The sequence below is a fragment of the Xyrauchen texanus genome, chromosome 43 (genome assembly GCF_025860055.1).
Source record: "Xyrauchen texanus isolate HMW12.3.18 chromosome 43, RBS_HiC_50CHRs, whole genome shotgun sequence".
In the NCBI taxonomy this organism is placed as follows: domain Eukaryota; kingdom Metazoa; phylum Chordata; class Actinopteri; order Cypriniformes; family Catostomidae; genus Xyrauchen; species Xyrauchen texanus.
In genome coordinates, this window is record NC_068318.1 from 6449319 (window position 1) to 6474931 (window position 25613).

Here is a 25613-nt window from a genome sequence, read left to right on the forward strand (position 1 = left end):
CCCGGCATGCATATCTATCACAAATGGATCTACAAAATGCCCAGATAGTATACAATTTTCAAAAAGTTTTCAAGACAAATGATACAATGGGAATCATTACTGCCACACTGGAATTTTATGAGACGCAACGGGCTGTCAATGCATAGTAAGCTACATAAGATACATGTAAGCAACACATATTCATATTCTTAGGCACATATTGACTCTATATAGAAATACAACTTACAGAATTCCAGTAGTGCCCCCAAATGACAACAGCCATATCATATTGTTCATGTGTTTGTACTTGCTATAGTTTACTTCCATGTTGCTTCTTCTTCAAATAGCAGTTTTACAGTAAATCAAGTAAGTCGCTGAAACAACAGTGCCACATCGAGAAACAAATAACATATATAATATGTATGTGCACATGCATTTGGGATACACCATTGTTACACAGAAAATCATCATTCAATAGTCATTTATGGAAGTGCAAATATACTGTATATTGCAACACTATTTCGGGTCACTAATGACACTATACACATTTGATAATTATTATAAAAATTAGATGGCTTTTTTTTCTGATCTTTTTGTTTTTCTTAACTGCTCTGTACAATTATGGTGAGATGAATATAATCTCAGAATGCTCAGAAAATTCTGAGATTCAGGTCGGCAAATTTTTGGCGGCACGAGGGGGACCTACACAATATTAGGCAGGTGGTTTTAATGTTGTGGCTGATCGGTGTGCGTGTGTGTGTATATATATATATATATATATATGTTTATACTTTTCAATTTTTCTTCTTTTTTTTCCTCACTATTCATAAGAGAAAGGTTGAGGAATACTAGGAATACTATACGAGGTGAGGTCATAACTCCAAAAAATGTATTAGTCAAAGAGGGTAGAATGAGATCCCGGGTCACTAAAGACCTGAGGTTTGCATTTAAGGGTTAAAATTACAGAAGTGTGTGTAAATAGAGGCACTGTCATTCAATTTTTTAGATAATGTCACATTGGTCAAATGGGAGAAGTTGGAATTACAAGATTGACAAATGTGAATGTTTTTTTTACTAGTCAGAAACTCATAAGTAAACACTAATTCTGACATGATAAGAAAATACCATTTGAGTTGATTCTTGATGATAGGTAAACAAACAACATAGAGCAAGAGCATTTGGTGGGTTTTGCACTAATTTGCTCTGAATAAAAAAAACGAAAAATCTGAAAATATGGATGATACGGTTGCTGGTGAGATGTGGACAGCAAGGCTTATCTGTTATGAAGATTTAGTTAGCGGTAAGCAAATCCTTCATACCCTGCTCTTGCGCTCTTTCCTCTCACAGTTTCATTGGCTGTTGCCCATTGCTACTTATCAGAGACACACCTACAGACAGGTCAGCTAGATTTCAAACAACTTGTATTTGTAATCTACCATCAAAATGTATTAACTTGATCCACATCTGAAATTACTTGATTGGTCATCACCAATCAACCTCTCCCCTCCAACCACCTGCCTCCATTCTGGTATGTAACACACACTTTTCACTGTCCAATCAATTCTTGATGGACATATACACTACATATCCATATACAAAAAAAAAAAAAAAATACAAATTAATAAATTACAAAAGTAAAATGGGTCACAAACTGCTGAATGCTATATATATATATATATATTTATTTATTTTTTTTTGTATTTTTTTCTCCTGTGATTTCAGATGTCTGATCAATTCCAAGATGCCTGTTTTCAAATAACTAAAAAAGTAACCCCAGAGGGCATGCAGATTGTTTCCTTAAATTTAAAATACATTTACTAATGGAAAAGCAACAGCGAATCTGGGCCTCTCGTGCTGGGTGAGCAACTTTTCTAGTTTTGTCTCACAGAGTTTTTCTCTCCAGCTCTGATGTAATTACTGTACACTACATTTGGCCGACCCATTCTCCACAATCCCAGAGGATCCAAACAGTAAACAAAATATTAATCACATGCAATAAAAAAATATGGTTGGCAGGAAAAGAGAGCTCGGTCTTAACAAAAAAAAAAAAAAAAAAAAAAAACTGGGCCCATCTCACAAAGAAATGAACCAAAAAATGTTCTGGGCAAAGATGTGATCTGAACTGTTCAGCACATTATAATTCAGACTCGTTTGTGGGGGTGTGCGGTTGAATGCAATTTTAATTTTCTGTCCCTTAAGGGGGTAGAAGGAAGTGATGTTTCGTTATTTTGCCTTAATGGCAGATTCTGCTTCATAATCAAAATGTCCGTGGAGTACACATATGCAATTATGTGAATAATATGAACATGAAACGTAATATTAGGTTAGGCAAACATACAATTTTCACTTTGTTGTTTATGAATTGTGCCACAATAGTTTAGCAATGTGGTAAGTGTGTGTGTGTGTGTGTGTGTGTGTGTGTGTGGGAGCATGTATTTATTACTTTGTGGGGACCAAATGTCCCCATAAGGATAGTAAAACAAAAATTTGTTGGTCCCCATGAGGAAAACAGCTTATAAATCATCCTAAATTATGTTTTTTGAAAATTTTAAAATGCAGAAAGTTTTCTGTGAGAGTTAGGTTTAGGGGATAGAATATATAGTTTGTACAGTATAAAAACCATTATGTCTATGCAAAGTCTCCATAAAGCATGGAAACGCAACGTGTGTGTGTGTGTGTGTGTGTGTGTGTGTGTGTGTGTGTGTGTGTGTGTGTGTGTGTGGTAAAATCTAAAATCTATTAAAATGTGGCTGTCAAATCCATCTAAATTTAAATAGATTAAATTTGAAATGAAAGTAAATACATGATGTGCTAATTTTTTAATCAAAACATTCACTGAGATAGGCCCCCAAATAAAGAATTTGGTATATAGTATTTAAATAAACTATATAATAATATCATAATAATTATAATAATTTAGATAATTTAAATACATTACATTATATAGTCTCATAGAATTACTATAACTAAATTTTAGCAAACTGACTTTTACATGCCAAATTCTACAGTCTTCCGGTACAGTTTCTTGGTGCAATGAACACTAGAGGCACTAAAACAACTGCATTTTATTCACTTTCACACAAATAATGACTACAACAGCTGATTGTGACTTTATAAACACTTAATTTTCACACTTTTATCTCACACACTGTTATGTTATGCTATGTTTCTATAATATCAAAACACTTTTATTATAACGCATCATTTGAAAAACTATAAATTTTAACGCTTGTATTACAGACCCACCTACATTTACACACTTATTCCAACATATTCCAACATGAGGTTCGGCGGTTTCTCAACTGATAGAGCAGGGGTCAGCAACCTTTTTCACATGGAGTGGCATTTTTTATTTTCCTGGTCAAAGGCTGTCCTTTTGTACAAAATGAGTTAACAGTTAATGTCACAAATTTGCTTATTTGATTACTGAACATGAAATTGTGCAGAATCATAAATATTTCTTAGATAATGTAATATATTTTTCTAAATCACGCAGAGGGGTAATCACTAGCACGCAAGAAACAGTGAACGAGGAGTAGGCTATTTTATTTAGTTTTTCACACCTGCAATCTACATAGTTTTTCATCAGCTGAATGGGAGCCTAAACACAATTAAAGTGTGATGAGACTCGTGCATCACAAGCCAATCAACTTTTTAGCCCTTTTCGGTGAATCACATCTGCAAAACCATAAAATTTTGTAATTTTGAATTTTGAGGGTTTACGGAGGGTGTGCCTGTATGCTGGGTTGGAAATCTCAAGGATTAATAGTGGTGTTTTCCTTATATCACATGTTATTCTGAAAGCTAAAAGAAACAAATGAAAAACAGAATCCCCACACAACCTGATCAAAGCAAGCAAAGCGTGCGTGTTTACTTGCACGATTAACCAAACGCGAAGCACTGCTGGCTTGTGATGTGCGAATGGCTTGCACACCCTGCACAAGTCTGTTGGGTATACTGCAGTCTCGTCACATTTTAACTTTTTGTTTAGCCTCCCATTCAGCTCATGAAAACACACCGCGCCATCATGAGATGGATTACATCAAGATGTAGATTGGAATGCAGGTGCGGATTTATATAAATAAAATAGTCTACGTCTCTCTTGCCGCTGCTGGCGTGCCAGTGATTACTGTGTGCCAATGCTGGCACGTGTGTCATAGGTTTCTGACCCCTGTGATAGAGTGTTGGATTTTGGACTCTGAAGTATGCGGTTCGAGACCAGTCAAGCACGCAGGCTGACACGAGACAAAAGTGTCATGCAAAGCGACACAAGATGGTGTGGTTGCTTAAGAAAATTTTGCTTTACATTAACAATATCGGTTAGGTTTAGGTGTTGGTTTGGGGTATGGTCTGTTTTGTGTCTACCTTGATTTGGATAATTATCAGTTTGGCTTAGATTAAAGTTTTAGGTTAGTGAGGCACATTTTACTCATTAAACCCTCCATCTAATATTTACCTTAAAATCACACCTGTTTCTACACCATTTCACTTGCTTTTGTCACCACCAGGAACCTGAAGCCAAATGTGTAAAAAGGCACATTAGTTTTGCAAGAATGCTGTCACTGTTAAGTAATGAGTCCAGGTTATACATACAGTCCTATGCAAAAGGCACAAAAAGTTATACAGTGAGGATTTCTTCAAAAATAATGCCATAAATAGTTTTCAATTATGAATTAACATCATACAAAGTCCAGTAAACAAAAATAAATAAATAATAATAATAAAGGTAAATAAATATTTGATGTGACAATCTTTGCCTTCAAAACAGCACCAATTCTCCTAGGTACAGCTGGGCACAGTTTTTCTTGGTTGTTAGCAGATAAGATGTTCCAAGCTTCTTGGAGAACTTGCCACAGTTCTTCTATCAATTTAGTTTGTCTCATTTGCTTGTCTCTTCATTTTATCCCATACTGACTCAATTATGTTGAGATCCGGGCTCTGTGGAGGTCATGCCATCTGTTGTGGGGCTCCTTGTTCTTCTTCTATTCAATTCTATTTGCAAAGGGAACGTTGAAATCTAAAATTAATATTTCAACTGATATACTAAAAGCAGAATATATAAAATAACCGTTTTAAGACTAATATTTCTGTGAAAAAAATTATGTGCACAATACTGTATACTCTGAAAGCACAGGAAAAAAAAAGCATTTAGACAATACACAAAGTGGCTTTAAAAGTAAAATATATATTTGTTTTTATTATTATTTCCATATTGTTAAGAGTAACCCTTTTAATTGTTGGTTCATGTACTTATGTGTCAGACGGACACTAAGCCACTGTGTAAAGTTGAGCATAGTTTGAAAGTTAAAAAACAGGTCTATGCATTATTTTGTGATCTTTTTCAGCAGTAATTGAGTGAGTACAGCTGGAGTTTCAAGGACGACCTCCTACTGCAACAGATCTACAAAAAAAAATGATAAAAATCAAGGTGGTACATCAAGCTTAAATTGATCCGATGGTAGGAACATTCCTTATTACTGAATTTACATAAAGGTTGGGGGCATGACTAATTATGTTTTAATTATTTATTTAATTATTTCATACAAGCAACATTGTTGTCATGTTGACTTGATATTAGGTTGACATTCGACTTTTTCTCTGCAAAGCATTAATTATTCTACAATTTCTTGAATGACATTTACTGAAGTTGGTGCAACTGGTTGGAGCCACAGCACAGCTGTTAGCGCACATACTACGACCTTTGGAAAGGCGTTATAAATTAAACACATTGTTTTTATTATTACTCCTGATGGGTTGAGCCTTGGTGCTCATGTGGGAAATACAGGTTCGAATGTGGTCTGCAATATTTCCATTTCACCCCTCTTTAGCCAATAATTTACAGTTGCTCTCTGCTTTACCTTTCTAACACTGCATCCTAACAAACCTCAAAGCAACAAGTAAATAAAGGCCACGATAACAGCCAATTAATACATATATTTGAAAGTTATGTTGAACAGTATTTTGAATCAATGAGATATCACAGTGGGTGAGGCTTCCCAGTGCAACACCACAGGAAAAAGAAACCAAAACGGTTTATAAAAATGTCCTTTTGTTCATTGTTTGATGTGGTTATGACTGATTAGGGCGAATCCTCAGATGTACAGTATCTCACAAAAGTGAGTACACCCCTCACATTTTTGTAAATATTTGATTATATCTTTTCATGTGACAACACTGAAGAAATGACACTTTGCTACAATGTAAAGTAGTGAGTGTACAGCTTGTATTACAGTGTAAATTTGCTGTCCCCTCAAAATAACTCAACACACAGCCATTAATGTCTAAACCGCTGGCAACAAAAGTGAGTACAACCCTAAGTGAAAATGTCCAAATTGGGCCCAATTAGCCATTTTCCCTCCCCGGTGTCATGTGACTCGTTAGTGTTACAAGGTCTCAGGTGTGAATGGGGAGCAGGTGTGTTAAATTTGGTGTCATCACTCTCACACTTCCTCATACTGGTCACTGGAAGTTCAACATGGCACCTCATGGCAAAGAACAATCTGAGGATCTGAAAAAAGAATACTGTATGTGGAAGAGCGATGTCTGGTTACAAAAATTGGATCCATCAGTAGCTATCTTGCACCATCCATGGTCAAAAAAAAAAACACCATAACTATGATTTCTAAGTAAAAGTTGACTTACAAGTTGTTAGGCAAGCCACTGAAGAGTCTGTTTTAAGAAGCAATGGTCGGACCTGATTCTTCCCTCTAATTCCTAGCAAGATTACTGTGACAGACATGATGTACTTGCGAAGGGCCTGCTCCCTGTCTATGGAATTGGGACAAAGCCATTATCATTCAGGCCCTTAGTTGCATAACTTATCTTGTTAGCTGAGCCGGCTTGCCAGTGACCCAGAGTGTCCATACAGCATAACAGCTAACCAGACATGAGCTCAAAATATGTTGCTGTATAATATAAAATATCCTTGCAGAGTGAGATTCTGTTCTCCTCTTTGCATGTTTGTAGAGTTTTAAAACGGGATTAAAAGCCCATTCCAAAGGCTTTTTTTTTTTTCAAAGGTTGTGCTTTTGTAGCTCATAAGCCTTTGTGACCCCATGAAATTATTTAACAAGTGCAGTTTTCTCTTTTGTGTTGACATATTTCCAATCTGGTCTCATAGAATCACTTTGCTATACCTAGATTGTTGCAAAATAATTTTTATGTAGATCAATGCACATGTATTGCGGCACAAAAACAATAACATTTATTCACTTTAACACAAATCACAAGTAAAATGGCAGATTATCAGTTCATAAACACTTTTCACCCTGTCCTCACACAATGTTATCTTATGACATCAAAAAACTTTTACTATAGTGCTTGACTTGAAAGCTGACACATTTTAATGTTTGCATTACATAAACTGCATTTACAAGATTGTTTGATAGCATTTCAATTGCACAAAACCTCAACTGTAAGGTGGGACTTCCTTTCTACATCCATTGATTATTGGGTGTTAGAGCTTCTTGGTTGGGCATTCCAATCTCTCCCATTCATTTAAATAGAAGTGACTCGTCTCTCCCTGCTAAATAGTCTGTGGCCTCACACACTATAAAACTTCAATGCCCATCAAGCACTATGTCTCCTCCCCGAAGTTTGCTTTTACTCCTGATTTCTCACAATACATGGACAGTAGAGGTGTACAAAAGCAATGCGTTACTTTATTTAAAAAGTAACTCACATATTATGGTTGAAAAAAATTTAATAATATTCTGTTACTTTAACCGTTACTCGAAAAGTAATCTGATTACATAAAAGCGCGTTACTTTTAGCGCGTTACCCTCAAACTGCTCTTAAGCACCACAGGGTGGACATTTCACCTAGGAATTCTGCGACACGTACAAAGGACCAAATATTATTATTTTGCAAAAATGTCGGGGTGCACACATTGAAGGGCTCATCCCTTCTTTTAAAAATCCAATTGCCTTCAGTTTAAACCACAGTCATACAATAAATGTAGAGTTCATTATTAATTATTTTCACATGCAAATGAGCTTGCTATTCACCGCAGATTTTTGTCAGGAGTTTGCAGCTCTTCGCCGGTAGTGATAAACCTACACCAAACCTTTGGCGACAATAAAGCGTTTTCCACAAAATTAATTTGCATGTGAAAATCATAAGCGGTGAATTTGCAGAAAGTTTGCGCAAATTTAGATTTTTTTGTAAGGGTGATTCTGATTCTAGAGAAAACTTTATTGGACAAAAATGTGAGTGCAACGTCACGTCATCAATATTATCGATGTATCGGAGCACACTAGCATGTTGATTACTAAAAGACACACAAAAAAATTATTTACAGAAAAAATAGAGCTACTTAATGAATGTGTGTCAGAAGCCTCCCCCCTTTTTAAATTACTAATAATAAACTTAGTTAATTGTTATTAGTTAATCTATTGCCATTTCATTTTTCATCGCAACAATATGACCTATTAAGGTAAATTACTACTAATAAACGTTAGTAATTATGCAACAATAGGTATTAAGCTGTGTAAATGAATGAATATTGAGGTATACGCATCATTATATTGGAGATTTTTTTCCCTCGCCACTGGCTCATATTGTATTTATTTCAGATATTTAATCCCAGGAGAAAAATCTGAAAAGAACACGAGCTAAGAAATAGACTCCATTCATTCTCCCTTTATTTTCACTGCTGCCTATGAGAAACAATTGCAGTATTAAGAGATCTCGTTTGCTAAAGGACATACTGCTGAGACAGACAGAATTAAAATATATTTCAAAGCAGTAATCAGCTGTGAGAAATAAACCGTAATCAATGCTCTTTGCAGTGTGATGTTATTAATGGAAGTCTAAAATTAAATTCCTTCAGAGGAATTAGACTATTTTTTATTAATGATGTGATCTCACATGTCGTTCCATCTCTCTCAGGAGCCCCGGAAATACACAGCACATAAGCACATTCCTCATCATGTTCTCATAAGAAGACTCATCTCCAGTTTTCTCCTCTCCATTCCTCTAATTTGATTAGTCAATGAAATTGCTGTCAGGCAGAATTACCGTAGCATCTTGTCACTGATACTGATTACAGTGCTTTGCACATTTGCTCCACTGTAGCAGTTCATAATTTAGCTCCAAGGGTTTTTAGTGAGTGGCAAAACCGATTCAAAATATTCTCTAAAGACATACAAAACTGCCTTTGTTCCCCTGTGTTTTGCATATTCCGAAAATAATGCGTAATGCAACACAATATTTTATGTTTAATACAGTAGATCTTAACTGGTTTTATTTCAGGGCCCATCAAGTGGTGACCCAACACAGTACAAAAAATCAACACATTTTTCAGAAGTGCCTAAAATTATCAAATATCAAATAACGTCATATAAAGTCCAGTAAACATATAAAAAAGCTAAATCAATATTTGGTGTGACAAGCTTTGCCTAATACATTTTTCAATTGAATTTGTCAATCTGTCCAATAGAGATTTATTATGAGGAATTTTAGGACACCTTAATGCACACATGCATCAGGCAGATGCTTTTTGACACTTTGATTGCGTTGTGTAATAAACACAGCATTTTTAGGCCACTGAGTCAAGTTAAACGTAGTTTGATACTTAGGAAAACACATCTCGAGATCCCTGCACTCGTAATTACGCTCTGTCCAGCTGTTTGTATACAAAAATGCATCCTCATCCTGTGCCATCGCTAATGCTGACCCCCCCCCAAACCAACAAACCCCCCAAATAAAAATTATTATTATCAGTTATCTTAACTTATTATCTTTTCCTCTTACTCTTGTTTCCTTTTAATATGCCCGGACAGGTAAATCCATTTCATGGTCCATCATTTAATTGCTGCTCTGAAACTACAGAACTTTTGACAGCAAGCTCGTAGCATGGGGGCCCCTTTAGGGGGGGTTCTGGACGTGTCATTGCAGTGTCTTGTACCATCAAAGAATTTAAGGGAGTTCTGTGGTCCAATGTAATCAGCCATCCTTGAGGGGGCCCCTCTTCCTGCTCGGGGCCCCAGGCAATTTCCTGGTTTGCCTACCCTGTTGCAACGTACCTGGCTGTGCATTACCTATACAGCTGGAGTTTTGCTTACGGTCCACTGCTGAAAACAGGTAGTAGTTCAAGCTTGAATTGCTCCTGTGGTGGTAATATTGCTTATTAAGATCCAGGTACATGATGAACTGCATTGTTATTTTTTATATAATTAATCAAACTGAATAACGTGTTAAATCAACAGCAATAAAATGATGTGTGTATGTGTGTGTGTGTGTGTGTGTGTGTGTGTGTGTGTGGTTGGGTGGGTGGGCAGGTTTGGGTGGTTTACAAGGATATATTTTTAGGTTACAAACTGGTAATTACAAGGATAATATGCTATAAATGTGGTTTATGAGGACATTTCTAGTGTCCCCATAATTCAAATGGGTTCCAAAACATACTAAACTAGTATAACATAAAAAAGTTAGGAGTAGGGTTAGGGGATTGAATCTATAGTTAAAAAAAAACTATAGAAAAATCATTATGTCTTCATTATGTCCATTATGGAGAGTCCTCATAAGAATAACTGCACCAACATGTGTGTGTGTGTGTGTGTGTGCACTTGGTTTGATATTTTGCTATGTAATGAAAGGAATGTGACATATTTTAACAATGGCATACGTGTCCAAGTACTTTCTGTGGTCACTCTAGTTTTCACCACATTTCAGCCAAAAACAATTCGGTTTCAAAAACAAGTTCAGCATGGTCTCACTTCTAAGATGCCTAAAGTCCAACTAATGACCCTGTTATATCACTCATCATAACCATGTTGCAGAAAGAACACATCTGGCCTGCCAACCATTTTCTATGACATCATACTGTGTAGCCCCTTAAAATTATCCAGCATGACCCATAAATCCACTTGCAAAATAGTTAAGACACAAAACTTGCACCCCAGTGGCTCCCACACAGATAGAAGCAGCTGCTTGATGGAGAAGATGAGCGGAGAGGAAGATTTGGGATCAGGGGCCAGAGGAGAACCAAGGGCAGATGGGGCCAATGGGGGTCAAACAATGAGCATTGTTAATAATTCAACTCTTCAAATACACAGTGGGAACATCTAAACAAGTGGTTTCTGCCCTCTCTGAGAGGAATGGGTAGCAGAAACAAGCACACAGTTTGTTTAGGAGAAAAAGTGTTGGTGTAAACACTGCACAGGGTCATTCAGAGGTCTAGCAAGGATACTGGGAATGAAAGGAAAAAAGCAATATATGATAAAGCAATATAAGATCAAGATAAAGCAGTATAAAGTCAAAGTAGATGAAGATTTGAGAAGCACTGACTAAGATGGTTCTTCAGAGGAAGTAGTAAAGCAGTCATGTCATGAGGAATCACATTTTTATTGATCTTTTGAGATAAAAGAGCTTGAACACCTACTGCAAGTTTCAGAACTCAAAACACCTTTGCTGCTCCAAAAAGAGCATTTATTGAAACTAAGCTACAAAAACAACTTTCAATGTCACACAGATTAATAAATCAACACATGAACATCTATGTTTCAACATTATCACATGGGAAGCCGACTCACTCTATTACAGCCTGTACATCTTAAATCAACTCACTTTTGGTGCCCCTCCATAGATGTTATACCAGAGAAATGGAGCTCAAACATGAAAAAAAAAAAACATTTACTACTTTGGTCACAGGGGGCAGTTTTTAAAATTTTGGTAAACACAGACCGATTTTAGCAAAAGAAAAGTCAACCAACCTTTTAGATTTTACTCTGAGATCAGTCTGCATGTTTACACATCAGCAACATCTGTTAGGTGTTCAGAAACTTGGCCAACCCTGTTCAGCCAATCAGACTAAGAATGTTAGAGTAAAAAAAGGGAAAAGCATCCTTGTGGATTTTTGGCTGCATGTAGAACCTGCAACTCTGCATACCCTTGCAATAGATCCCAGCATTCATAGCGGGCAGCTGAAATGTAATTTTAACAATATCCCTGAACTGATAAACAGTTTGTTCTGCGCATTTCAGCACAGATTGTTTTGAGCCACTATTCCACAGAGGGGGGAAACTGGAACAACACAATGGATCCAGCAAGAAAGACAAGTGAAGTGTGGAAAAATAGATGTGACTTACGCCCTACACGGAGGGTGATCTGGTCTCGGCGCTGGCCGTCAGGGTTCTGGAAGCAGCTGTACAGGCCATTGTTACTCATGTCCACCTCCATCAGGATGAGCTGGGGTCCTTCTTCCCGCCGGCGAGCCTTCACATCTGTACCATTCACCTTCCACGTTACAGAGGCATCGCTGTCCAGTGAGCCACACTGCATAGTGACATCACTTCCTATTCTCTCATACTGAATCCTGGCACCTGAATCAGCAGAACAGAGCAAGGTCAACACCATCAGCATACTCTCACGTATACCAAAACAATCCATTGCTGAATTTAAGTGCTCCTGTGAAGTGGTCGTGTGTAGAAGGGAACCATCTGGCTGGGAAAGTCACACGAGAGACTCATTTCATGCTACAAAGGTAGAGTTAGGGTTAGGGGTAGGTCAAGAATTGCTGTGGGACTCATATAGGTAAACATAATGAACATAGTGTTTAAATGTCAAGAGTAACGCTTGTGAGACTTCCCCCAGCCCGATGGTTCCATTATGCACAAAACTGTAGTACACTAAAACTAGCTTGCTCTGATGTCATAATAATGACACATTCAAGTGAGTTTGGTCTGAAAACATGGTCATGCAAGATAATGTAATACTTTTTACTGTCTTTCTGACTTACTGACAGGAAGCAAACACAAGCAGCTTATTTATAATACAATATGATAACACATAAACTCAACATGTTGCTATCTATACCCAGACACCAACCTTATTCTGTCGTGTTACTGAAAAAAGCACCATCTCCTATCATACATTTTTGCATCAATTTAAACGTGTTTTAATTTAAATGTGTTTATTGTAATGCTACTTCTACTGCATAGTGCGAGCAGCCATAGAGACTCGAGAAGTAATTGTGTTCACATTATCAATTATGACTGGGATTCAGAGGTTGAATTTTCCTTTTGTTAGAGTTAATAAAATCCGCATTTCTGCTGACTGTATTTAATAATTTACCGCAACTCACTTTACAACTCGCTTTTGGCGCCACTCTGTAGACATTTCTCACACTGGAGCTCACACATGCCCAACATGCTAAACAACACTTCCAGCTTCCACCACTGGGGGGAGTGCTTCAAATTTTGGTGAGCACAGACCCATTTTAGCTGAAGAACTGTCAGCCTACAGTTGCCAAATTCAGTTCAGTCTGCAAACATGAATTGAAGGCGGCATATGACAGAGTGTGAGGAGTTCAAATCTGATATGGTTCAGAAAGCTTGTTTTAGTCTGTTGCATTGAATAAAATGAGATTGCATGAGAAAAAAAGAGAATATAAATCTGCACTATGTGACAGATTATGAGTTTGAATCCACCCCCACCCCCCAAAAAATATATATTTTGTCTGCATTTTGGATGGTTAACATGAGTGCAGCCTATGATAAATTAATACCTAGTTCAATTATTTTGATCATGCAGCTTAGTGATTATTAGGAAGTTCAATTATACAACAGGAAAAGGGAAGTTGTGGATTTTTAAACCCTAAGGCATGTTGTTTGTTATATTCCTTGACATCAAACAAAAATGTCTTACGTCACTTCCATAAGTAATGCCATATAGATGTCCGCTATCATGCAACAATTACAACAAAGAAAAATATGAACATAAGAAAAACATAAAGAGGGTTCAGAATACACAAGGAAGCAAACAAACATAAATAAAAAACAACTAAACTTCAAAGTAAATTTTTTACTTTCAATATGTCTTCCTTGGCTCCTTAGGGGTAAAAAATAAATCTCCCTTTCTTCCTCTGAACTGACTTACTACCCCTGTAGCCTAATCCACACACCATTATATTCTGGGCAAACCAAATCCAGGAATTTTACATTCACTTAATGTCAAAGCCTTTGATACTGCAGTGTTGAATAAAAAAGATAACGAAAGGATGGTGTGATCAAGAGAGATGGACAGTGATAATGGCAACTTTTTGCAATAGCACAGATGTGCACACAGGGCTGCCAATAAGGGGACAGCTTTCAGGGGCCCAGCCACTGAGGGGGGCCCAAGAAAGATAGATCAACACCCCTGGTAGTGCCACGATGTCCGGAGAGCTCCCGCGCACATTGCCCGCAACAAATACCACTCAAGCATATACCAGCATGTAATCCCCCCATTGAGTATACATTTTCAGGGGCTCAGTCGGGAGTTTGGGTGGGCCTGCCCTGCGTGCCGAGAACACCAGCTAATATCAGATGGAAGGATACACAGTTTAAATCTGCACATACATTTACTGCCTACAGAAAGCATGTTCTATCTCAACAGATAGAAACAAGATATAAGGACTGACAAAATCTTAAAAACCGATGAGTAAGGAACATAGCCCCCAAGTTGCTACAAGGGTGTCCAATTGGTGTCTGTTAAGTAACCAAACACATAAAACTTAAAGGAAGAACAAAAATAAAACTCCTGTAATTTACTCAGCACTCAAACCCATATGATTTTCATAATTTTCTCGTTCACGGTGGCTGTTAACAAGCTACTCTCATTGTACTAATGAACGCACTACAGACATCAAAAATGTACCTGAATACTGACTTTTTGTTGTTTCTCACCCAAAAATATTGTATGCCTTCAGAAGATTTATTCCGGAGTAATAAGCAATTGGCTTATTTGTGACCACTGTGTGGCCAATTCTCTCAAAATTTGATATACAGCTTCATGTCCACACCCTGCTTGTAGTTAATAAGTTTCATGACCATTGAGTAAATCAAGAACAACCAATTTGTTTGGGTGTTATTCAATATCTCCAGTAGAATATAGGAGGTATTGTTATAGGTGAATTACGGACCGGGCCAAAGGTCTCGTGGCCCATCAACTTTGAAAACAAGTGTTTATATATGCTTAAATATGTGGGCTCCCAAGTTTATACAAGGGCCCTTCAACAGGGACCTGTGACTATGAGGGCCCCCAGACCTCTAATAGGAACCTTTTGCCTTCCTGTTTCTAATTAAATCTTTTGAGCCACTATTTAATCTTATAACGCCACCTGGTGAAAGTTTCCATGCTCTTCTGGAAGTAGAAGATCTTGTAAAATAACGTTCATATTGTAACTGATATTTAAAAATGAGTATTTATTGAATTCAAGCAATGTGTTTTAAATTGAGTCATTTTATAGAAAAATAGGTTTAAACACTTAAAACAATTATTTCTTAGGACTATAATTTCATATGTTAGGCTTTATATGGTTAAGCTTTATTCTTTGTATAGGGCTGTCGAACAAAAAAGTGTATTATACTATTCATTGCTACAACTGCATGTTTGCCCTACATAAAAAAAAATTACTTAGGTGGTCGGTAAAAATAAAATATTGACATTTTGCTTTGTGTGGTTCAAAAGTAATTATTAAACTGTATGTTAAGTTTGTTGAGTCAAACTATTATGTTGTCTTTCTCTGAAAGTTTAAAATAGTTTTATGAGCTTGTAGTTAGAAATTTTTCAAGAAAGAAAGAAAGAAAGAAAGAAGAGAGCATCTTAAAGCAGATTAAAGGTGCTGTAAGCAATTTTTCCTGGACATTTATGCTAAATATTTTCCTACTCCCTTAAAGATATTAATGAAATGAGTGTCGTGAGATATCTCACTGGTCACTGAGACAGCTGTAGACAAACAACCTTGGACCACGGATCTTGACGCTTTTCACCTGTCAATCATTTTGCTCGTTCTCATAGTGTTGTATTCAAAGCGGATCATTGTAGCTATGATTCACAATGTTTGTCAGTTGAGGATGCTATTGTTCCACTGTTGATTTTGACTGCCACAGGAACAAACAATGCTGCTCTTTTGCTCAGTTTTGGTATCAAAATTATCTTTGGAGGGTGGGGTTTTCTAATGATGGGGCGTGGCTAATTCAACAGCCCAGACAAGTAAAAGCATCAGGATGATAAATTCGCTTACAGCACCTTTAAAGGGCTTGTGTGAAAGTTTTGACAACTGAAGTTTGAAATTACGAACATTCAAAAACAGACTTGTAGCTTATTTAAATATTCTGTTTGATATTTAATATTTAATTTTGGACACTTTGAAAAGGCTTAAATGATGCCTTAGCAGTTTTTCTTTTTCTTGTTTTTTTTTTTTTGATGGAAGAATAATAATGGTAGGCAAGCTGTAGGAAAGCCACACCTTTCAGCCCTTAAAAGCTCTCACAATGGAGGGTTAAGTCTTTGAAGGAAAGAGGGTGTAGGGATGGAACACACCTCATCATTCAGATGATATATATCACATTCACACAAATATATCACAGAGTGCACCAGAACTGAACTCTTTGGCAAATTTCACTAAACCCTTGCATAGATGAACCCTTGTATTTAAAGCATTTGATGAAATTTAAATATTTCATAATTTATTTCATCACTTATTATGTCCCCTTTAAATGCATTTTGTAAGCATAATTTGTAGTGAGTTTACATTATGTGACAAAAAATGACAAAATGGTCTCTTTAAGAACAGTGGCTGTACAGCAAACGTGTTTCGGTTGAGTGGTTTCTTTACCACATCTGTGCTGTTTTAATTAATCTGACTGTAAATAACATAACAGATATTAAAAGAAACTTAAATCAATGAAAATAGATTGCGTAGATCTCAACTTTAAAATATAATGTGATAGAGACTTGATTATAGTCTCTTTTGACTTTGACCAGTAAGCAAAAATCTTGGAACCATTTAGTAATACCCTAGCAACCATCTAGCAACACTCTAGCAAGGCTTTAGTTATCAGCTCAAACACATTAACATTAAATAAGACAAATATTAAAATATATACACTGGCAGCCAAAGGTTTGGAATAATGTACAGATTTTGATGTTTTGGAAGGAAATTGGTACTTTTAAGTGCCATTCAACTGATCACAAAGTATAGTCAGGCCATTACTGATGTAAAAACAACACCATCACTATTTGAAAAAAGTTTTTTTTTTTTTTAATCAAATCATTTCCAGCAGCTATCACTCCAACACTTTATCCTTGAGTAATCATGCTAAATTGCTAATTTACAAGAATATCACTTGCCATTATATCAAACACTGCTGAAAGCTATTTGGTTCATAAATTAAGCTTAACATTGTCTTTGTGTTTGTTTTTGAGTTACTAGGTCAAACTTGGCAAAAAAGAAACAGCTTTCTTTAGAAACTCATCAGTCAATCATTGTTTTGAGGGATGAAGGCTATACAATGCTTGAAATTGCCATAAAACTTCATAAAAATGTGTACATTACAGTCTTCAAAGACAAAAGGACAACTGGCTCTAACAAGGACAGAAAGAGATGTGGAAGGCCAGATGTACAACTAAACAAGAGGATAAGTATATCAGAGTATCTAGTTTGAGAAATAGATGACTCACATGTCCTCAACTGACAGCTTCATTGAATTTTACCAGCTCAACACCAGTTTCATGTACAACAGTAAAGAGAAGATTCAGGGGTGCAGGCCTGATGGAAAGAATTGCAAAGAAAAGCCACTTTTGAAACAAAAACAAAAAGAAAAGGTTAGACTGGGCAAAGAAACACAGACATTGGACAACAGATAATTGGAAAAGAGTGTTATGGATCTTAACACCATTGAGCATTTGTGGTATCAGCTAGACTGTAAGGTGCACGAGAAGTGCCCGGCAAGACAGCCACATCTATGGCAAGTGCTACAGGAAGCGTGGGGTGAAATGTCACCTCGGTATCTGGACAAACTGACAGCTAGAATGCCAAAGATCTGTAAAGCTGTCAATGCTGCATGTGGAGGATTCTTTTTATGAGAACTCTTTGAAGTAGTTTAAGTTTAAGAAATAAAATAAAAAATTCTTTACTTATTAATTAATGAACTGTTGTGGAGAATCCAAAGGCATTTTGAACAAATACACGATTATTTATTTTCCCTGTTTTCAACAGGAGGGTCTTTAAACTTTAAAGTCAGTTGCTGGATATATTTTTTTTCCTTGTGTGATATGGGTTTGGAATGACATTAGGGTGAATACTTGATGACTTTATTCCCATAAGTCATTATTCACAAAAAACTGTGTCCTATGCACAACTCTAAAATCTAATTTGCACATCCACATTCAAACTTCTCATTGCTTATGGGAACAAAGCATGCAAAAAACAATGAAGTGTTCTGTCATAGCTTCAAGAAAAACCCTCTGTTCCCTTGTGCTCATCCTGTTTTATTAGACTACTGTGAAATAACTTGAATGTCTGCAGATTTCATCATACTCATTTTCATTCTATAGATTCTTTCAATGTTAAATTAAGAACAATTATATACTCTTCACTTTAATATTTAATTTAAGACATTATACTCATTTAAATTCAATACAATCTCCACTATCCAGTATTATTTCTTCAAACGGGTTTAATTGTGACCATTGACCAAAAGTCATTATCATTGTCAAACAGATGTTAAAAAACAAACAAAAGAATAATAGAAACAAGGCTTAACTGCTTAAAAGCCCTTTTTCAGCCCTGTTTTATGAGAAACCCTCAGAATAAAACTTTTTAAGTTGCATAAGCCTGTGAAATTCCTCTTCTCCAAACATCTTTCGAATGGGAGTCATTGCTTTGCCCTCCTTCTTGTTCTTTTAAGGATTCTCATTAAAGGGTTGTCTTTCATTTGTCAGCCCACTTTTGCTGGACCTTGATGTTACGGAGCCTTAAATAAATCCATTTCTTGTTTCCTGTCTACTTATCTGTGGGCACTGCAGGCAGGCAGTTATAGGACACATAATGTCCGCCCATTGGCACGACACAACAAAGCCCAAGAGCAATTACTCGTATCTGCTACCTTTCGATAGCTCAGACTGCCTAGTTCTAGTTATGTAATTAGCAGGAGCTCCTTTCAGGGCCCTGTCAGATCTGAGGTTTGTTAGTTGTTTAAGCACTGCCACATGGAGGCACAAAATGGGAATTTCTATATTATCTCCAGTGAGCAGCATATTAGCTTGCTCCAAGCCATAAGCATAAGCAGTGAGATCAATATCAGCAGAAAAGGAAAACAAAAAACAGAAAACATGACCATGTCATTAGAGCCCTACAAAAAATTGGTCACTGCCGAAACATCTAATAATGATATCTTTTGTTAAGTCGCTTTGGATAAAAGCATCTGCCAAATGAATAAATGTAAATGTAAATGATATCTGTCTCATGTTGCTTGCAAAAAAAAATTCATTACAATGCATGGCTGCTTTTCAAAGCTTTTCAAACGAGACACATGCTTTTTTTTTTTCTCCGCGTAATGGTATTGTTATTGCATCTACCAGCAGGGGCTAACTGCAATTGCTAACCAACCAAACCCCTACCCCCTGGAGTTATTGCATATTACCTCTAAACAAACAACAATAAGAGCCAAATAACTTCCAACTCATGCAAAATTACTCTGAATGTGGAATGCATAAAGCTTTCAAGGGCAAAGAGTTTGAAGTTCCCAATAGGAATAAGATGGAACAGGAAAACAAGCTTTGAAGTTTAAAGAAGCAGTCAAACACTTGATAATGTAGATGTAAACTGGCTGCAGAGGTTAACAGAGACTTCATGTAGAAATGAGAGAAGAGGGACTATACACCCACATGGAAGTGCTAAAGCTTTTATGAGCAGGACATATGCAGCATTGCTTGTGCAGGGAATTCTAGAGCAGTCAATAGAGGACTGGACTGTCATATAGATATACTGGCTAGATGAGGAACAGCTGTCTTTTTGAAACATGCAGCATATTCACAAAGCAGTTAATTTGCTAGACAAACATAGTTTTCTCAGAGCTAAAATACAATACTTCTTTACATGCTAATATTCCTTAACATAGATATATCAATGTACACAGGATTCTCATTGACATTGGCATCTGTCTCAGAATATTGTTTTGTGAAAGAGCATGGAGCAACCAAATGTTTAATACAGGGCTATAACCACCAAAATTAAGTGAACACATACAGAACATTTTGCCAAAGTGGCAGGATCCTTGAATATTTGGTTACATCCTTGGTTTCATGGTATCATGTGTTCAGAGCTGTTCATCGTGCAGTAACCATAACTCCAGGGGATAAGCTGAATAAAACCGTGACATATGGAAGTTTTCCCTCCCTGGCTGAAATTGTATTGTAACACAGAGGGATTTTCACACAAACAAAGGTCTTGAAATGGTACATACTCTGAAAAGGTCAATGGGATTAGAAAGTATCAGATTGATACAACACGGATCAGAGAGCTCCATCCTTCTCCTCTGGGCTTTTGGGCTTAACGCTATACGTTGGGTATGTGGGCTCGACTACTTTATTTTCTTACACTTGTTGGGGGGTGGGGGGTGGGTGCCAGCTAACTCCTAGCCACTGGCGCTGTTCCTCATTTTCGCAGTCCTCCCAGACCTCCTGTGATGCACCACATGGTTATTTGGAAAGATCTTTTCGAAGATCAGTATTATTTCTTCTACAATCTTCTTTTTTGCTTACAGAATGACCCAGAAAAACAACCAAATGCATTTTACACTAACCATAATTTTAAAGCAGATAGTTATGGCACTAAAATCAGATTGAACAATCATACAGAACTAAGGCTTGATCCTTGTTCACATTTTTGGTAAAATAGCCAATATAAGCCCTCTATGCTATAATCTATGCTTCTCAATTTAATGTTAAATGCTCAAAGTCATTTAATGATCTTTAATCTTTGCATTGTTGTATACCACAAACAAATAACATTTAGGTCAATGAACTATTTTACTTGGTGGAAGAATGTTTGATCATTTGTTTAAAAATGTATTTATTATCATGTAATCAGATTTTCAGAGCTGGAACTATTGGTCAAGCCACGTTCAAAGGCATTGTAAAATTGCTTATCCACTGTACAAATACAATTAACACACACCAATTCATCCATCCATCCATCCATCTTCAACCGCTTATCCGAAGTCGGGTCGCGGGGCACACCAATTCAATTCTATACAATTTGCCAAGTCTTTGATTCTTTTGTTTCTTTTGAGCTTTCTCAGCAATTGTAAACAAACTACAATTTAGCTAGGATAGTGATCTTTGTAATATGACAGAATAATTATGTTTTCTGATTGTTTAATGAAAATATTATTGATGTGTTTTACATGACATTATACATATTACACCGATCAGCCACAACATTAAAACCACCTGCCTAATATTGTGTAGGTCCTCCTCTTGCAGCCAAATCTGGACCATGCCGCATCTCAAAATTGCATTCTGCAATTTGCATTCAGAATTGCATTCTGAGATGCTATTATACTCATCACAATTGTACAGAGTGGTTATCTGAGTTACCATAGAATTTGTCAGTTCCAACCAGTCTTTCCATTCTCTGTTGACCACTCTCATCAACAAGGCATTTCCATCCGCAGAACTGCCCCTCACTGGTTTTTTGTTTTTGGCACCATTCTCTATACGCCCTAGAGACTGTTATGTGTGAAAATCCCAGGAGATCAGCAATTACAGAAATACTCAAACTAGCCCATTTGGCGCCAACAATCACGCCACACTCCAAATCACTGAGATACAATTTTTTCACTATTCTGATGGTTGATGTGAACATTAACTGAAGCTCCTGACCCGTATCTGAATAATTGTATGCATTGCACTGCTGCCACACGATTGGCTGAATAGATAATTGCATGGATGATTGTTATTGCCAGTCTGGTTTGAGTATTTCTGTAACTGTTGATCAAGACAGTCTCTAGAGTTTAATCAGAATGGTGCCAAAAACAACACACATCCAGTGAGTGGCAGTTTTGTTGATGGAAATGCCTTGTTGATTTGAGAGAGGTCAACAGCGAATGGCCAGACTGATTCGAATTTACAAATTTAATAGTATCTCATAATGCTATTCTGAGATGCGGGTTGGCACTGTTTTGGCGGTACGAGGGGGACCTACACAATATTAGGCAGGAGCTTTTAATATTATGGCTGATCGATGTATACCTTAACTATAGTAAAATGACCTTTCAGGGTTTATTGTGTTAGCATGCCATCCCAGACAGTACTACCTTTGTTTATTCCAGAACGTTTGGAATATAGATTGTATGCTGCATACAATGATGATATCATGATTAAACTGTGTGCATTTTACAGCATGCACCTATTTTTCTCCTCTGTGTTACACAGATTATAGCATCGATCTCAAACCACTTATCAAGAACAACCATAACAACAAACAATTGTGGTAAGTCAAGACAATAGCCTCTTCTGTCAGCAGTGAGCGATTATAATGTGATAAATGTAAGGAATTAGTCAGGCTGACAGAGAAGGTTAATGAGTGTGACAGAGCTGAAGGTGGGGCCGGGTCATCAATTCTACACATGGGTACCAAAAGACACAAACACGCATATAGGATGGACAACTGCCCGTAAATGTTCTCTCTCTATCGCACCACCATCTGCAGTCGGCCTTTATCCCTCCCGGAGGCTTGATTAACCTGATAAGGGACTGGGTGTGTAGAATCCCGGCCTGGCCCTGCCCTCCGCCCTGTCACAATGAGTTAGAGACATGCATCCAAACGCTAGTGGAGGTCAGTGAGAAAGAGAAGCCGGTAGATACTGTTTCGGATGGAGGCAGTACAAAGAGCAGCAAACACACTTTGGTTCCGGTTCTAGAGCCCCCACAGCAGGGCGTTTGGGTGACGTCTCAGCGGCATACTCGCTCAGCAAAGCGACACCACTCTCCTGTTCTTGTTAGGGTTTCCAATCGAATCTCCCCACTCAGTGATGCACCCACTGAGAATAATTTTGAAAGAGCCCTTGTTATTGGTGGTTCTATAGTAAGGAACGTGGAAATAGAGACTCCAGCCACTATTGTTAAATTAATTTTGGGTGCCAGACCGTCAGACATAATATAAAATGTATAAGTGTTGGCTAATGTTAAATGTAGATTTTCTAAAATTATTATTCATGTCAAGACTGATGATGTCTGGCTTCGCCAGTCGGAAATCACTAGAGAAAATGTTAAAGAGGTGTGTGAATTTGCAAAAACAATGTCAGACACTGTAATATGCTCTGGCCCACTCCCTGCTCATCGTGGTGATGAGGTTTATAGTAGATTAGTGTCACTGAATGTCTGGAGTGGTTTCTGGAGAATAGCATAGTATTTATAGACAATTGGTAGAGTTTTTGGGATAGACCTGACCTCCCAAAGAGAGACAGACTCCATCCCTCCAGGGAAGGTGCCACTCTCCTCTCTAGTAATTTGGCTCATAGTCTTAATGATGATAGTATTTGACTAAATGGGGCCCAGGTTAGGAAGAAGACAAACTGGTTAAACCGAACATCTGCTAGCTTCCCTGATCTACCAAACACAAAGCCCTCACTAAATAATTTATAAAAAAATGTATTATGGTAGTATGGTCAAACTTGAACAAAACAAACATATTAAAGATAAACATCATATAACGATAGGGCTACTAAACTTTAGACCTCTTTCTACCAAAGCACTAATTGTAAGTGAAATGATTAAAGATCATAGTTTGGATGCGCTCTGTTTGACTGAAATCTGACGTAAACCAGATGAATATTTGTTTAAATTAATTGTTATAAACAGGAGCCTCGCCTGAAAAGTTGAGGAGGAGGTGTAGCTGTACAATTGTTTAAAATGTATAATAATATGCTAGATTTAATTCTGTCATATGTAGTTGATGTTGATAATATAGAAATTCTACCACAGAGCGATGACAACTTGGATCATTACATCGTCTCTTGTATGCTGTTATCAGCTAATGTTACACAATCTACACCACGTTCTGGTAGAACAATTATTTTGACCACTAAAGATAGCTTCACTAATAATCTTCCAGATCTATCTCATACACTCAGCAAACCCAAGCCTAGAAGAACTTGATGAAATAACAGAAAATATTAATTAAGTCATCTCTAGCACTATTGATAGTGTCGCCCCCTTCAATTAAAGAGAATGACAGAAAAAAGCCCTGCACCATGGTAGAATGATAACACACATGCTCTCAAGAGAACAGCTCGGAAAAAGGAGTGCAAGTGGAAGAACACAAAATTTGAGGTATTCATGGTGCATGGAAGGATAGTGTCTGTAGCTACAGACAGGAACTAAAAGCTGCCAGGTCAGCATATTTTAGCAAACTCATAGAAAATAACCACAACCATCCTAGGTGTTTATTCAGTTCTGTGGCTAAATTGGTTAGGAATAAAGCCTCAACAGAACCAGATATTCCATCATAGCACAAGATTAATGACTTTATGATTTTTTTACTGATAAAATTGAAATATTTGAAATTGGAATTATGCAATCATCTGTCACAGTACCTCAGAAAATAGTGCCTCATAATTTTCCTCACGTGCAACTTCAATCCTTCGCTGTCATAGGTCATGAAGAGCTAACAAACTTATCGAAACATCAAAAGCTAACCCTAACCCTGTTTGTTAGATTCAATAGCAACCAAGCTCTTAAAATAGGTTTTCCTTGTAATCTCAGAACCTCTTCTTAATATTATTAACTCCTCGATATCCTTAGGACATGTCCAAAAACCTTAAAATGGCAGTTATCCAACCGCTTATTAAGAAGCTACAACTTGATCCTGGAGAACTGGCTGATAAGAGACCAGTTTCAAATTTCCTGTTTATGTCGAAAATACTACAAAAGGTAATATCCTCCCAAGTATGTTCATTTCTACAGAGAAATAGTATATATGAACAATTTAATTCAGGATTAAGGCATCATCTCAGTACAGAGACTGCACTTATCGGAGTTACAAATGAAAAGCTCTTATCATCTGATCGTGGCTGCATTTCACTTCTAGTGATTTTAGATCTTAGTGCTGCATTTGGCATGATAGATCACAACATTCTATTGAATGGGCTAGAGAATGATGTTGGCATTTGTTAAGTTGCATTAGTATGGTTTAGGTCTTATTTAGCAGACCTCTACCACATTGTCTGTGTAAATGAGGAATTGCCAAACCAAAAAAAAGTAAAGTATGGACTGCCACATGGATCAGTTTTAGGGCCTCTGATTTTCTCCTTGTGTTATGCTGACGATCCCAATTTAAATTTCTTCAAAACCTGATGAGATTTCACAATTCTCCAAATTAGCAGAGTGAATCAATTTCCAGGCCAGAAATTTCCTTCTACTCAATTCAACAATACAGAGGTACTAATCATTGGACCAAAAAACTCTAAAAATAAGCTGCTAAAATATAATTTGACTCTCGATGTTACATCATCTTCAACAGCGAAGAACTTCTGTGTTATATTTGATACCAATCTGTCCTTTGAAAATCAAATTACCAATGTTTGTAGAACAGCATTCTTCCACCTAAGAAATATTGCTAAATTATGAAACATGCTCTCTGTTACTGATGCCAAAAACTAATTAATGTGTTCATGACCTCAAGACTAGATTAGTGTAATGTTTTACTGGGAGGATGTCTAGCAAGATCAATAAATTAACTTCAATTGGTTCAAAATGCAGCAGCCAGAGTGCTGACAAGAACCAAGAAATAATATCTTATTAGCCCCATTTTATCATTGTTACACTGGTTACCTGTTAAATTTCTTATTAATTTAAAATGTATG

At 36.9% G+C, this 25613-nt stretch overlaps 1 protein-coding gene across 1 annotated transcript in view; it reads right to left on the reverse strand.

The window, feature by feature from the left end:
- Positions 1 to 25613, reverse strand: part of LOC127636063 (ciliary neurotrophic factor receptor subunit alpha-like) — a 335920-nt gene that overhangs the window by 143266 nt on the left and 167041 nt on the right. Inside the window, exon 3 of the mRNA XM_052116438.1 lies at positions 12069 to 12302. Coding sequence (XP_051972398.1) covers positions 12069 to 12302 — 234 coding nt within the window. The remainder of the gene's footprint in view (positions 1 to 12068; positions 12303 to 25613) is intronic.